The sequence below is a fragment of the Chrysemys picta genome, chromosome 1 (genome assembly GCF_011386835.1).
Source record: "Chrysemys picta bellii isolate R12L10 chromosome 1, ASM1138683v2, whole genome shotgun sequence".
NCBI lineage: Eukaryota > Metazoa > Chordata > Testudines > Emydidae > Chrysemys > Chrysemys picta.
Window position 1 is genome coordinate 5,768,557 of NC_088791.1, and position 16,037 is coordinate 5,784,593.

Below are 16,037 nucleotides of genomic sequence, written 5' to 3' on the forward strand. Positions count from 1 at the left end.
GCAGGCTGTTTGGGGGGGGGCACAGCCTTCCCTACCTGGCCTGCCATACAGTTGTGCAACCCCGATGTGGCCTCCCCGCTCATTCCGTGTTGACACCGGTGTGGCGCTAGGGGCTCAGCGGGGGGGGGGGGGGGGGGGCAGCGCAGGGGCTCAGCGGGGGGGGGGGGCGCTCTCCCCTGGCAGCCAGTCTGACCCCAGTGCCCCAGAGCAGCTAAGGGGGCAGGGACCCGCCGTCCCGCCCATTCCTGGTCATTGCAGACCAAAGCCCCCAGCCCCAGCCTGTGTGCGAGGGCAGGGCCCAGCCGGCGAAGAGTTAAAGGCCCCCGGGGGGGGGGCTGAGTTCCCCCCCCCGAGCTGGAGCGGAGCAGCCCGGCTCAGCTCGGCTCGGCCCGGGGGGGCTCAGCCCCGGCTGGGTGTCGGGGGGGGGGGCGCAGCGTCCTGTCCCCGGGTTCCTCCTGCAGCGGCTCCGCGGGGGCCCGGCTGGAGCCCCGCCCCCAGGCGGGGGGGGGGACCCTGCTCCGCCCCCGGCTCCCCCCACCCCGCCCCGGCTCCGCGTCCGCACAGCGGCTCGGGGAGCGGCCATGGCGCAGCAGCCGGGCCGGAGGCAGGAGCGTGCAGGTCAGTGGGGCTGCAGCCCCCCCCCATCTTTCCATTCCCCCCCATCTCTCCACCCCCCCGCCGGACCTTCACCCCTCCCCCCATCTCTCCACCCCCCCCCCCCCCGCCGGACCCTTCACCCCCCATCTCTCCACCCCCCCCCGCCGGACCCTTCACCCCCGCATCTCTCCACCCCCCCCATCTCTCCACCCCCCCATCACTCCATCCCTCCGCTGCTGGGCTACCCCCCCCCCCCCCCGCCTGGCCCTCCACTTCTCCCGCATCTCTCCATCCCCCCCCGCCGGACCTTCACCCCCCCCCCCATCTCTCCATCTCTCCGCCGGACCCCCTGCCGCATGTCTCCATCCCTCCGCTGCTGGGCTGCCCCCCCGCCGGACCCTCCCCGCCTGCCCCGCCACTTCTCCCGCATCTCTCCATCCCCCCCCTCCCCCGCCGGACCTTCACCCCCCCAATCTCTCCATCTCTCCGCTGCTGGGCTACCCCCCCCCCCGCTTGGCCCTCCACTTCTCCCGCATCTCTCCGCCCCCCCTCTCCCCCGCCGGACCCTCCACTTCTCCCGCATTTCTCCGCCCCCCCCCCGCCGGACCCTCCACTTCTCCCGCATCTCTCCGCCCCCCCCCCCCGCCGGACCCTTCAGCCCCCCCATCTCTCCATCCCTCCGCCGGACCCTCCCCCCCGCATCCCTCCACCGCTCCCGCATCTCTCCATCTCCCCCCTCCCGCATTTCTCCACCCCCCCCCCCCCATCACTTCATCCCTCTGCTGCTGGGCTGCCTCCCGTGCTGGGCCCTCCACCTCACAGTGCCCCACCGTGCAGGGAGGGGATGGGATGGGAGTGAGCTGCCTGGCTAGGACCGGGAGCCGGGCTGCGGTGACCTGGGGGTGCCTGGCTGGCACTGGGGGGCTGGGGTGCGGTAACCTGTGGGTGCCTGGCTGGGATTGGGGGCCGGGCTGCGGTGACCTGGGGGGTGTCTGGCTGGGATTGGGGGCTGGGCTGCAGTGACCTGGGGGTGCCTGGCTGGGATTGGGGGCCGGGCTGCGGTGACCTGGGGGTGCCTGGCTGGCACTGGGGGCCGGGCTGCGGTGACCTGGGGGTGCCTGGCTGGGATTGGGGGCCGGGCTGCGGTGACCTGGGGGTGCCTGGCTGGGATTGGGGGCCGGGCTGCGGTGACCTGGGGGTGTCTGGCTGGCACTGGGGGCCGAGGTGCCTAGCACAACGCTCTGTCTGGATGGGACTGCCCTGCCGGCATGGTGATGGGCATTTAGGGGCACCGTGGCTTGGCAGTGTCGGGGGAGGGCTGTGCAGCTCCCCTGGGGGCACATCTGTGCATGTCACCCTGCAAGGGGATAAGGGCTCACTGCTCGCATTTGCCGAGGGAGCGCTCCTTTAGCTCCGGTGGGAGCAGCCCAGCTGTTTGTTGCAAAGGGACTCGGGTTCTAGTCCTGACTCCCTAGAATGGAGGCCTGGTGCCCCTTGACTACAGCGGGGCGGTATGATGGGGCTCCTGCAGCCGGGCTCTGTGCCGGGCGACTCCCCTCCATCCCTGGGAGCTCAACGCACATTGGCTGTGTTCCCTCCCCTCTCCCCCCCCGGAATGGCACGTGACCCAGTTATGTAATTAACTTGTGGTCACAGACGAGGCGCTATCTCTGGGTCTGGGGGGCCGAATGTCCCAGCCCTGCAGCCTCCACCCTCCCTAGGGTGACCAGGGCTACGTGGAGGGAGAGGAGATGCTGGAATGGGTCTGTGTGTGGGGCATGGAGGGGCCCCTGCCCAGTAGGTGATCAGAGCCCTGGAAAATAGACTGCCCCCAGTCTGTGAGTAGAGGCGATGGCACCATGGTGCTCTGTCCTGCCATGGCATCTGAGCACATGAAGGCGCATTACAGACATTCAGCCTCAGAATCCCCTGCCCCTGCGAACTCAGGGAAAAGCATCGGTGACAGGATTGGAACCCAGGAGTCCTGGCTCTCAGCCCCCTGCTCTACCCACCAGACCCCACTCCCCTCCCAGAGCTGGGGGCAGAACCCCAGAGCACATGTGTGTTGGGGGGCAGATTGGGGGTGCCAGGGAGCAGTCCCTGAGCTCACACCTCAGATGTGCTGTCACAGCCCAGCAGCGGATAGGGGTGTGATGGGGGTGTGGGGGGAGTTGCCCTTTGAGTGCAGCATCCTGGCTAGGGTCAGCATGGGCTCTCTGGGCTGCCCATTCCCACTGGGGCAGGGGCTGTGCGGGGCCGGACCCGGGCTGATTTCCTGCCATCACTTCCCCCTTGCTGGGCAGCAGCTCTGCACCAAGGGTCAGCTTGGAAAAGAACAAGGGGATGGACTCTCCCAAGCTCCGCCCAAGATGCAAGCTCCTCCCACTTGGGCCTGAGCGCACCAGCGGGTTGCTTGGGTACCTGCCATCAGTAGGTTTCAGAGTCAGTGCCCCTGGGGTGGGCTGGTGGCGGTGCCCATCGCGCCGAGCTGTCTGCAGGCACAGGCAGGTGGCACTTCGTCGCCCAGGCTGGGCCCTGCGTGCACCTGCCTCATCTCCCCTCCTTCTGCGACTTTCACTGTCAGCTCCCCCCCCTCGATTCACTCTCGTCTCTTCCCCTGCTCCAGCCACGCTCTCCCTTCCATGCACAGGGCAGCAGTTTGCAGCCTGTGCAGCCCTTGAAGGGCCTGGCCAAGAGGGGCATAGCAGGGGGGGCTGCAGATCAGGACTGAGGTGCATTGGCAGAGCTGGTGGGGGGAGCCCGGGGCTATGGGTCAGGAGTGAGGGGTGCTGGCAGAGCTGGAGGGTGGTGGTGGGGGAAATGTCGACTTGTTGGGCATCCCAACCCCCTACCCCTCCCCTGAGCACACTCCCGGGGGGGGGGGGGGGTCCAAGCTGCCCCCAGGGGCCCAGCCAGTAGGTGGCAAAGGTGAAATTCCCACAGGTTCTGGCAGCTGATGTCTCTGGGTTCCCCTCGGTTGTCATGGGAACAGGAGCGTAATTGACAGCGGGGGCCCAGTGCAAAAAATAGATCAGTGTTAAAAATAGCCAATAGGCTAGTGGGGGGCGAGAGGCTGAATGAACCATCCCGGAGACCTGCCCCCTCACGGTGCCCCTGTCGGGCTGGGTCTGATTGAGAGTGTGGGGGAGGCTGCCTGAACGTGTGGAGTGGGCATGGTGAGGGCACACCTGCTTCATGCCCCCAGAGGGGTGTCCTGGCCCATGGGTGTGGGGAGCTCGGTGTCCCCCGGTGGGCCCCGCTGCCAGGCCAGGTGGGCATCTCGAAGGGTGAGCTCTGTTGGGGGAGCTGGCTGCATGTGTCTGTGAGAGCCTTGCTACCACTGCCCGGCTCTGCCCAGCCCGGCTCTGGGTGTTGGCTCAGCCCAGGGCTGCAGTAACGGCGGTAGGAGGGGTGCAGGATGGACCTGGGGGGCAGAGCTGGGTGGGGCACCCAGGACTGGGGTCAGCTCTGGATGGACCTCAGGAGGTAGCCACCCCCCCTCTTCATCCGTGTGGCTGCCTGTGGGCCCAGTTCCACCCGCTACCATCAGGTGGAGTCAGTGGGTCACGTGCGGCGTGGCGGAAGCTGCTTCTCCAGCCGGGCCAGGGTGACCTTTGCCCCTCCGCACTGCAACGACTCAGAGGTTTGTCTCTGCCGAGGGCTCAGGCTGGCATGGCCGGGGGGGGCCTGGCTCCCTGGTGCAGAGGGCACTGGTGCAAGCCGTGGCCCGGGGGACAAGCAGCGAGTGCATTGCGAGGGGCTGGAGGCCAGCGGCAGGTGGCTCATGCAGCGTTCCTTGCCAGGTGACGTGGATGCCCCGGACCCGGAGGAAGAAGAGGAGGAGGATGTGGGGAACCTGGGCTCCATGGAAGAGGACGAGAAAGAGCTGGACCTGACGGACCAGGAGATGGAAGACCTGAGGGCCCAGTTGTTGCAGCTCCTGGAGGAGCTGGAGGAGGCGCGGGAGCTGGCAGTGAAGCACGAGGACGATTCGCTGGAGCTACAGGGTAAGGGCGGCACGCGCTGGCTCGGGGCCACGCGGAGTCGTGTGAGCAGGAGAGCACAGGAAGGTGACTTGTGTGCACAGGGCGTCAGCTCTCGTGAACTCCTGGCACGGGCCGTGGCACGGTGCATGTTCACAGAATCATATAGACCTTAGGAGGTCGTCTAGTCCAACCCCCTGCTCAAAGCAGCACCAACCCCAACTAAATCATCCCAGCCAGGGCTTTGTCAAGCCTGACCTTGAAAACCTCTAAGGATGGAGATTCCACCACCTCCCTAGGGAACCCATTCCAGTGCTTCACCACCCTCCTAGTGAAATAGTGTTTCCTAATATCCAACCTGGACCTCCCCCACTGCAACTTGAGACCATTACTCCTTGTTCTGTCGTCTGCCACCACTGAGAACAGCCGAGCTCCATCCTCTTTGAAACCCCCTTCAGGTAGTTGAAAGCAGCTATCAAATCCCCCCTCATTCTTCTCTTCTGCAGACTAAACAAGCCCAGTTCCCTCAGCCTCTCCTCGTAAGTCATGTGCCCCAGCCCCCTAATCATTTTTGTTGCCCTCCGCTGGACTCTCTCCAATTTGTCCACATCCTTCTTGTAGTGGGGGGCCCAAAACTGGATGCAATACTCCAGGTGTGGCCTCACCAGCTCTCTGTCATGTTCTCTCAAGTCCCCATGCATGGGGCGCCAGGGGGTCTTGTGATCTCTCGTGAGCACTGTGGGGCACGGGGGGCTTGTGCTTGCACAGGTTCCTATGCACGGCCCCTCAGTGCCATGTGCTTTCCCATTCCCTTGGGCGGGCTGGGGTCCACGCAGGGCTCCCAGCCCCTCCAGCAAGGGGCCCAGAGATCCAGCTGTCCTTGTCCTTCCCATGTCCCTTCTGCCTCTCTCCAGACGCTCGCTCGCAGGGTGGCTGGGGGTGATTCTCCCTCTCCCCTGTGGAGTGCTCAGCTGGACTCATGTCCCCCAGGGACGTCCCTCCCTGTGCACCGTGGCCCAGCTGAGGCCCTGGGGGCCCCGTCCCTCTGATCAGCATGGCAGGGCGGGTGCAGGAGCAGGGCCTCCGCGTGCTCTCTGCTGACCTCGCCCTCTCTGCTGCAGGCTTGTTGGAGGACGAGCGACTGGCCAGCGCCCGGCAGGCTGAGATCTTCACCAAACAGATCCAGAGGCTTCAAGGTAACCCCCCCCCCCCCCCCCCCGCCCAGCAGTGAGTTCCACAGGCTAATTATTGCCCGTGCTGGGGATAAAACAGTTTCCTTTGCTTCCTGGTCACTTTACTGGCATGCCGTGGTGCGCTTGTTCCCAAACCTGGATATTTACACTGGGGCCTTCCCTGAGCGAATGGCCTTTCACATGTCTTGCCTTCCATAGTGTTCTGACTCGCCTGGAAATTAGACGGTGCCGTGGCTGGCGATGGGCTCATTCGACAGACAGTTAATCCCAATGTCTTGGCCAAATTCCAACTCAGGCAATTCCATTCTCGCTCCTTCCATCCCCTTGAAACAAGATTCCCCGTCGCTTCCTGTCCTGAACGGCTAGGCAGCGTTGCTGTGTGCCTTTGACCAGCTGCCAGGCCCCGGCCCAGCAGTGGCCGCCCATCACTGCTTGGCTGGGTGACCAGTTGGTTTTGCGGTTCTCTTTCAGGATCATTTAACCCGTGGGGCAGTGTGGACAGGCAGGGCTGCTTGCCAGTTCCCCATCACGCAGCTGCCACTGGCCTCCAAAGTGTTTGGAGACTGTCGGTCACGAGCCAGTGCGAGAAACGGGGCCTTTCCCTACTCTGGGGCCACGCCCCGGGCTCCCCGATGGCCCCTGCTCCCAGGCACACGCAGCGCCCCCTAGGGGTGTCAGCTCAGAGGCCTCAGGGGAGGCACGGCTGAGCCATCTGCTGCTGCTCTAAACAAAGCGCTCGTAAGATAGGAGACCGGTGCCCCAGAAACTCAGGGGGCTGTATACTGGCTAGTTCGGCGCAAAGGGCAATACCCCATGCATCCAGCTCTACCCCACCCCCTACGGCAGGTCTGTGGGGCCTTCCTCGGGCTTGTGGGGGCCCAGACTGCTGGTTATCACTTGGGGCAGGCCTTGGGGCTGCTCTGATCTGTGCTGGTGGCTTACATGGATTAAAAACTGGCTAAGTGCTAGGGCTCGCCCTGCTCGCCATGGGGTAGCCACGTTGGTGCCAGGGTATTCGAGAGACAAGGGGGGGAAGGGAATGTCTTTTAGCGGAGCCCTGCTGACGTGGACAAGCTTCGGGCTTCCCCGAGCTCTTCTCTAGGGCGGGGAAGGGAACCAGAGCAGGCGAGCGAAATACAAGGTGGGCCAGATCAGGCAGACGGGGCTCACGCCCGGGACGGCCTGGCCCAGCTTGGCCCAGTATTTCGCTGGGAGGCTCTGGTTCCCTTCCCCAGACCTCAGGAGGCGCTCAGGGGAGCACAGAAGCTTGTCTGGGCCACTAACGGAAGAAAACAAATGATCCCCGTCCCCCGTGACTCGGGTCGCCCGCTGTCGGTGTAAACAGGGAGCCAGCGGTGACGGGGTGTTTCCAGTGGGCTCCTGGCCCTGTGCTAGTTCATTAATGACCCGGGAGGAAACAGTCACTCCTCCCTGGCAGCTTGCAGAGGGCCCAGAGACAGGGGAGCAGGGGGGCGAAGAGGACAGGCCAGAGACACGGAGCAAGCTGGGTTACTGGGCACAAGTGCATTTCAATACAGCCGAAGTGGGGTCCTCTGCGTCCAGGGCCCCCCCTCATGGCCAGGGGTGGCTCTGCAGTGCCCTGTTAGTTCCTTCCAAACTCCACCAGGAACTGCCTCGCACACCCCCCAGCCCTTTGCTCTGGAAGGAACTGCAGAGTCCCAGGACGGCCCCCCTGGTGTGAGCCTCCCCTCGGGTCCTCCCACGCTTTCCCTGCCTGCAGCCTCACGAGGGGAACCCCAGAGCTCAGGCCTTTCGGCTGGAGCGTGCCCACGCCCGGCAGTCTCCAATTCACCCTGCCCCAGGCCCTCCTGCTTTGGCTGGAGCCAGATTCCTGGCCTAGGGGTCCAACCCCCCGGTGTCAGGGTCTTCTACCCATCTTCTTCCTGCCCTGCGCTCCAGCCACCTACTGCCCTTCATAGGAATCACCCGATCCAGCCCAGGGGTGCCTCAGTAGTTCAGCTAGCCCCAGATCCGCCCGCCCGTAAGGGGCAAGTCGCCCTGGTACGGGGTGAGGCTGTGTCCAGAAGGGCTCGTGCGATCCTTGGATGCAGAAGTAGGCGCAGGGAGGATAAATTACGTCTGAGTTCGGCACTGGTGCGGCCACGGCTGGAATCCTGGGTCCTGCTCTGGAGTCTTCAATTCAAGAGGATATTGAGAAGTTGGAGAGGGGCCAGCGAAGCAGCAGGAGAACGATAAAGGATCGGAGGAGCAGTTCTCAACTGGGGTTATTGTTTGCCAGAAGCTGGGAATGGACGACGGGGGATGGATCACTTGATGATTCCCTGTTCTGTTCATTCCCTCTGGGGCACCTGGCATTGGCCCCTGTCGGAAGACAGGCTACTGGGTTAGATGGACCTTTGGTCTGACCCAGTAGGGCCTGTCAGGGAGTCCCCGGGCGATGCTCTGGAACTGCTCCCTACGAAGCCAGGCAGGACTCTGGGGAGTCTCCTCTCTCGGAGCAGACTGGCTCCACAACTTCCACCTTCGTGGGTCTGACCTTGGAGCATTCAGCATCCTCTGCCCCTCCGTGCACTTCCCCCAGCGAGTCCGCCCGGGCGGGGTCCTGGGGCAGCCAGAGGTCCTGCCCCCCAACTCCGCAGTCAGACGTGACTCTCAGCCAGCCGGGAACACAGAAGGTTTATTAGACGACAGAACAGAGTCTAAAACAGAGCTTGTAGGTACAGAGAACGACCCCTCAGTTAGGTCCATCTTGGGGGGGGGGGGGGGGTAGGGAGCCCAGACCCCGGTTCTGGGCCTCCCTCCATTTCCCCAGCCAGATCTCAACTGACCCCCCCCCCTCCCCTCCAGCCCCTCCTCTGGCCTTTGTCTCTTTCCCGGGCCAGGAGGTCACCTGATCTCTTTGTTCTCCAACACCTTCAGTTGGCACCTTTGCAGGGGAGGGGCCCAGGCCATCAGTTGCCAGGAGGCAGGGCTCATTCTCTGTGCAGACAGCATCACACCTGCCTAGGGCTCTGAAACAATCACACCCCCTTATCCCACCACCTGGATACTTAAGAACGGCATGGGGAAACTGAGGCACACACACAGTATTTGGAGAAAACATTAAGAACATTCCCACTTCATCACAGGGCCATTCTTATGTTCTTATGTACCCCTGGGGGCACACAGAGGTCTTCCGGGGGTACATCAACTCATCTAGATACTGGCCTAGTTTTACAACAGGCTACGTAAAAAGCACTAGCGAAGTCAGTACAAACTCAAATTTCACCCAGATGAAATGAGAAAGTCGGCAATTTGTCAGGACTGGGGTGCTGGGTCACATTTGTAGTTTTATGTCCGATTTTGTAAGCAAGTCGTTTTTAAGGGAGGTGAAACTTGGGGTACACAAGACACGTCTGACTCCTGAAAGGGGTCCAGTCGTCTGGAAGGGTTGAGAGCCCCTGGATTAGAAAACATGCCCTAGGGAGATAGAGGGGACAAGGTGGGCAAGGTATTATCTTGTATCGGACCTACTTCTGTTGGCCAAAGAGACGAGCTTTTGTACCACACAGAGCTAGGGTAACCAGACATCCTGGGATTATTGGGACCATCCTCATATTAGGGGCTTTGTCTTATATACACAGCTAGACCCCTGCCAAAGAAAAGTGCTCCAGTTTTTCACGCTTGCCATCTGGTCGCCCTACCCAGAGCTCTTCTTCTGGTCTGTGATAGTGACAGACTCAAGGAGCTCCACAAAGTGATCTCAGTCGGTAAGTACCTACCGGGGGAACAGGTATCTGCTAGCAGGCTTGTCAGCCTTGCAGAGAAATGTGTCCTGCGACCCAGTGGCTGGAAGGTGAAGCTCGACAAATTCAGACTAGAACTAAGGCGTGGGCATTTCGACCAGTGTCTGCAATTAACCATTGGGCTGGGTTACTAAGGGTCGTGGTGGATTTTCCTTCACTGACCATTTTTCAATCAGGACGGGATGTTTTTCTAAAAGCTCTGCTCCAGGCTTTACTTGAGGGCCGTTCTCTGGCCTTTGTTATAGGGGCGGTCATAGGGCCGGCGCTTCCATTTCGGCGACCTAGGCGGTTGCCATCGCACCAGGATTTGGGGGGGGCGGTAATTCGGCGGAGGGGGTCCTTCCACGCTCCGGGTCTTCGGCGGCAATTCTGCGGCAGGTCCTTCACTCGCTCCGGGGCCCACCATCGAAGTGCCTCGAAGACCGGGAGTGCGGAAGGACCCCCTCCTAGGGTGCTAAAAACCCTGGTGCCGCTCCTGGGCGGTCAGACGAGGTGATCACAATGGTCCCTCAAGGTGCTACAAAGACCCTTTACTCTACAGCTCCCTGCTTTGAGCACAGCCCCAGCCCTGCGACGCATTCAGCCGAGACAGAGCCATGATGGCCCTGGGAGTGGGGCCAGCACAGAGATCTCGGTTCTGTAGTCAGCTCTGCTACAGATTCCCTGTGTGACCTTGGGCAAATCACTTGAGCTACCCTGTGCCTCAGTTTCCCATCTGTAAAAGGTAGCACGGGGGACCCTCTGTCTGCATAAGAAGAACGTTTCCCCTTTCGGATCTTCCACTTCCTTTGATTTATTGTATTTTCGGCTTTATTCCTCCCCTTCCCCCTCCTCCCCAGCTCATTTTTAAAAAAAGCATGAACCTTGTTTTGGTTTGGTTTTTTCTCTCTTTCTGGGGAATGTTTCCCTTGAATTCAATCACAAAACAGCTCTGCTCGCCCCAGGACCACGCACTCAGCTGGTTGTGGTTTGGACCGTGGAACTCCCTGCCACAGGAAGTTGTTGAGGCCAAGAACTCATCCAAGCTTCAGCAAGGGATTGGCCATGGCTGTGGATAACAAAACTCTGCAGCGTTATTAATGACAACAGACATTTCGGCAGGGCTAGCAGAGCATCTGGTTCAGGGCCTGAACTGGTCTCTGACTAGTAGACCCCTAAAGTGGGAGGCCGATTATTCCACGTCTGCTACTGTGGGGTTCTCACACCTTCCTCTGAAGCACTGCCAGTGACAGGACGCTGGGCTCGAGGGACGTTCGTTGGCTTGCGTCCGGTCTGGCTGTTCCTACGTTACACACTAGGACAAATAGGCGGGGTGGAGGACGCTCCTAAAACGGTTGGTGACGTGGTATGTGGGGGACCTGCTTGATCACTCACTGGCACCTTTTTATTCTGATCAGTTTGACCCTCCCACCCCCGACAGGTCCCATGCTCCCCTGGCTGCAGGGAAAATCGATTCCCTGCCAGGGGGAACCTCGCTGTCGCTTTTCAGCGTCAGGAATTGTCTGACTGTTGCGGGACCGGGCGGAGCGCAGGGCGCTGGGCGTTCAGAGCCCGTCTGATTTGAAATCCTGGTGAGCCAGGCCTCCCCTGGCCTGGTGGGTCCCCGCAGCCCAGCCCTCGGCCAGTGCAGAATTATTCTCTCCGGTGTGTTTGCTGCTCGTGCTGTGTGCGGTTGGGTCTTCCCAGCAAGGGGGCTCCCAGCACCCCGGGCCAGCTCAGTAGTTCTCCGGAGGGCGCTTGTGCACCACGCCAGCGGCTGCATTATGCAGAGAAAGAGAGCGATTTCCTGACCCTCTACTTCCCTTTTCCTTCACTCCGAGTCACACCCCCTCGCCCCTGCCCCGCTGCTCCCTCTGCCTCCCCCGAGGCATGGCTTAGCCCAGCCAAATGTGGTCAGAGCTGTTCTCGTGGGACCGCCTGGTCTCCCAGCCCCCTGTGCTTTGTCCCTGTCTGTCCTTGCTGGGCGCAGCGCTGGCTGGGGCGATCCCCTTCGCGGGACGGAAATAAAGGAAAAGCCATGTGAAAAGCAAGGGACAGCGCGTTCTTGGAAGGGACGTTTCAGGGGAACACCAGCTCCCTTAGCAGGGCGTGTACGTGTCTGCCACCCTCAAGGAGACCACACAGTTCTCGGGAGCTTCAATGTCATGTTTGAAAGGCTCCTTCGGTTCCGTTTGAACACCTTTCAGTGCAGCCGAAAATAAGGGACAGTCGCGCTAAGGGACAGATCAAGAACATAAGAATGGCCATGGTGGGTCAGCCCAATGGTCTACCTAGCCCAGTGTCCTGTCTTCCGACAGTGGCCAATGCCAGGTGTCCCAGAGGGAATGAACAGAACAGGGCAATTATTGAGTGATCCACGCCTCCACCTGTCGTCCAGTCCCAGCTTCTAGTGAACAGAGGCTTAGGAACGCCCAGAACATGGGATTGCATCCCTGCCCATCCTGGCTAATAGCCATTGATGTACCTGTCCTACAGGAACTTGTCTGGTTCTTTTTGAACCCTGTTATACTTTTGGCCTTCACAACATCCCCTGGCAAGGAGTTCCACAGGTTGACTGTGCGTTGTGTGAAGAAATACTTCCTTAGGTGTGTTTTAAACCTGCTGCCTATTAATTTCATTGGGGGACTCCTGGTTCGTGTGTTATGGGAAGGGGTAAATAACACTTCCCTACTCACTTTCTCCACACCAGTCGTGATTTTATAGCCCTTGTGGCAAGGCACCTCCCCCCACCACAGTAGGCTCAGCGCTCCCCCCTCGGGTGGTGGGGGGCCAGGAGGAAGTCAGCCCCTCTCTGGACGGTGTTGACTCTCCCACTTGACAAGGGGAGGCGTATTTCCCAGTATTTTTCAGGCAGGCCCACGCAGTGTTCCTCCGCCAACTGAAGGAAAAAAAGAAACAAGTTCCACTACAAACCAAAGGGGAATAACTCTCCTACTCTCCTTTGGAGGGGGCGGGGGCCGCAAAGGTCGCAGGCAGCCCTTAATTGGTCTCTGGGTCCCTAATTGACCTGAGGTGACCCCTTCTCAGCTTGTAGGGAAAAGGGCCTTTATCATTCTCAGGCTAATACTCCTGCCTTCCACTGCCCTCTTCCAGCCGTCACGGCCTCTGTCACATCCCCCCTCCGTCGTCTCTTCCCCAAGCCAGACAGCCCCAGGCTTCTTAATCTCTCCTCACCTGGAAGTTGTTCCAGACCCCTAATGATTTGTGTTGCCCTCTCTGTACCCCGTCCAATTCTAATGGATCTTTTCGGCGACAGGGCACCCAGAGCTGCTCGCGCTATTCAAGGTGTGGGTGTGCCAGGGATTTATACAGTGGATTACGGTATTTTCTGTTGTTTGTCCCTTTCCTAATGGTTCCTAACACTCTGTTCGCTGTTCTGCCGGCCGCTGCCCATGGAGTGGCTGTTTTCACAGAACTCTCCACGGTGACTCCGAGAGCTCGCTCTCGAGTGGTAACAGCTCATTTCGACCCTCTTGTTCTGTGTAGTCAGGGTTATGTTTTCCAATGTGCATCACTTTGCGTTTATCAGCAGTTAATTTTATCTGCCAGTTCTATGAGATCCCTTTGGAAGTCTTTGGAGTCAGCTTTGAACGTAACTAATTGGGGACAGTCCCATGAAATAAGGGGCCGGTGGTCACCCCACACAGCCCGGAGAACAGTGCTCCAGGCGCTGCCTCCTCAGAGCAACTCAAACCTTCTCGGCCTGCAGCGCCTCTGCTGGTGAAGTGCTGGTTTCCCACCAGAGCTAAGCACTGTAGAGATCACACGTAGCCTCTGTGCTCCCCCAGGTGGAATCAGAACTGCTCAGGTGTGTTTCATAGGCCCTATACTGCTAGCAACTGACAGGGATTCTTCTTTTGCTCCCCGCAGGTGGGGCTTTTGGAGCAGTTATCCCCACTGCTTCCAAGTGTGCCGAAGCCCTGCCTGGGGGTAGAATCGTTACAACCTTAACCGAAAAGCTTCTCTGCGCACAATAGCCCCCTCCCCACTCTGACACCTCACCCGGGCCCTACGGGGCAGAGATTTGTAGATCATAAGTAAGGCTAAGATTTTGTCATGGATATTTTTAGTAAAAGTCACGGGCAGGTCACAGACAAAAAAGAAAAATTCATGCAAGCCGTGACCTGCCCGTGACTTTTACTAAAAATATCTGTGACAAAATGGGGATCTGCGGGAGCCCACACCGCCTGCAGCAGTTGGGGGCTGTGGGGTACCCCTGCCACCCGCAGCTCCGGGGGTCCCCCCGCTGCCTGTGGGGGCCGGGAGCTGGGGGTGCCCCCACCTCCTGTGTCAGCCAGGCGCTGCTGGGTACCCCCACCACCCACAGCTCCAAGGGCCTGCGGTGGTGGGGAGCTCGGGGGTTCCCCTGCAGCCACGGCGGCCAGGAGCTTGGGGGTCCCCCACCACCCGCAGCATCTTGGAGCTTTGGGGGCACCAGAGGCGGTGGGGGTACCCTGCAGCTCCCTGCTCCCGCGGGCGGTGGGGGACCCTGCAGCTCCTGACCGCCGCAGGCTGAACTCACGGAGGTCGCTGGAAGTCATGGATTCCGTGACTTCCGCAACCTCCATGACTAAATCATAAGGACATAGGGAGCAATGTGATGATCTGGTCTGATCTCCTGTGTGACCCTGGCCAGAGGGAGAAGGGAGATCTTTGGGAAAAACATGCAATCTGGCTATAGAAACGGTCAGCGATGGAGAATCCACCACGACCCTGGTGAATTGGTCCAAAGGTCAATTACCCTCATTGTTCAAAATGACGCTTTCTTCCCAGCCTGAATTGGGCTAGAGTCAGCTTCCAGCCACTGCAGCTTGTTAGACCTTTGTCTGCTTGGCAGAAGAGCCTCTGTTATCCGTGTGGGTACTCCCGGGCTGTGATCACGTCACCCCTTCGCTTTGGATAGCTGGAGCTCCTGGAGGCTGGCATTGGAAGCCTGCTTCATCCTTCTGGTGGATCTTCGCTGGCCCCTCTCCAGTTTACCAACATCCTCCTTGAACTGCGGGCTCCAGAACCAGACACAGAAGCCCAGCAGCGGTCGCACCGGTGCCCAAGACAGAGGTCGTAGAACCTGCCTGCTACTTGAGAGGCCCCTGCTTCCGTAGCCAGGCAGCGCATTAGCCCTTTGGGCCACAGCTCGTGGGAGCTCGTGTTCAGCTGAGGGTCTCCGTGACGCCCCCCCCAGTCTTTTTCAGAGTCTCCGTTTCCCAGGATAGAATCGCCCTGTCACAGAGCCCCAGGGTCAGGGCTTCGCCCCCAGCTTTGGAACGGTCTCTAGGAGGAGCCCTTCCGGTGGGCCAGCCCGCCAAGGGGGTCTCACTCTTTCTCCAGCGTTGGCCACGCAGCCTCACCGCCTCCTAGACAAGCTGTGGGGCTCCAGCCGTTCTGTTTCACACCGGGAGCTCCGCTCAGGGACAGCCTGCTGGGAGAGACTTGGCCACTCCACAAGGATTGACGGACCTCTGGGGCACTGGCTGCCAGGTGTCCATGTCTGGGCCATTGTCCTCTCAGATCCTCCGTTGATATGAGGTGGCCTCGGCCAGCCCTTTTTAATGGCCCATCCCAGCTCAGAGAGCTGGGCGACATGCATGCCTAGGTCATCCAGCCTGCCCTGAGAGCAAACAGTCCCTTTCCCCACACTGGGTAACCATGCAGCATAGATGGGAAACTGAGGCACGCATAGGGGTTAGTTGAGTGCTCTGGGCTGACAGCGCCGCCTAATGGCAACACTCTGGAGTGTGCCATGTCACGGTGAGAGTCTACAGGCCTCTTTGCGAGTGGCTGTAGTTCAGGGGGTAGTGTCGCCTAGTGGTGGGGGAAAGTAGGAGCATCTGGACTCACCCTACTCCACAGGGTTCCAATCCAGGGCCCTTTGAAACAGTAGATCCTGCCACAGGATTCAGGTCCCAACACCCACAAGCGCGTTCCCTGAGTCGCTTCCTACCTTCATTCCAGTCCCTCCGGTGGCGTCTTGGCGTGGGCTGTGGGGTCCCTCTCGAGTTCCCTCTGATTAGTCTCTGGAGTCTCCTCCGCTGGCCACAGCAGGTCGTCCCCTTTGGTTCCTGCGGCTGACTGGCCTCCTGCGGCGCGGCTCAGAGGCGTGACCTGGTGGCTTGGAGCTTCCCAGCTGCTCTCCTCCTGTGAGCCTCGTGCTCCCTTTTGAATGCTCCCTCCACAGGGGCATGGCCTCCTGGGCCCAGAGCAGTCCGTTAACCCTCGCCTCTCCTGTGTGGGGTTGGTACAACCTGTCACAAAGGGTCATAAAACTATGACAGACAATTCCCATTTGGTCCCACTCCCACCCCTGTCCTGAAAATCTGGCCTGTATTGTTCGTTCCTCGATGTGTGACTTTACATTCGGCCGTATTAAAACGCATATTGTTATGTGCCCAGCCTACCAAGCAATCCAGATCGCGCTGAATCAGTGACCTGTCCTCTTATTCATGTACTGCTCTCCCCGGCTTTGTGTCACCCGCAAACTGTACCAGTGACGAGTTCAG

At 60.4% G+C, this 16,037-nt stretch overlaps 1 protein-coding gene across 3 annotated transcripts in view; it reads left to right on the forward strand.

Moving 5' to 3' along the window:
• Positions 1 to 424: 424 nt before the first annotated feature.
• CCDC136 (coiled-coil domain containing 136) overlaps positions 425 to 16,037 on the forward strand; it is a 28,520-nt gene continuing 12,907 nt past the window's right edge. For 2 of the 3 annotated variants that reach the window (XM_065551851.1, XM_065551850.1), the window contains exons 1-3: positions 432 to 618; positions 4,401 to 4,604; positions 5,702 to 5,776. In XM_065551851.1, coding sequence (XP_065407923.1) covers positions 582 to 618; positions 4,401 to 4,604; positions 5,702 to 5,776 — 316 coding nt within the window. In that variant the 5' untranslated portion in view covers positions 432 to 581. Of the gene's footprint in view, positions 619 to 4,400; positions 4,605 to 5,701; positions 5,777 to 16,037 lie in introns of all 3 variants that reach the window. The other variant, XM_065551855.1, reaches the window with a different exon arrangement.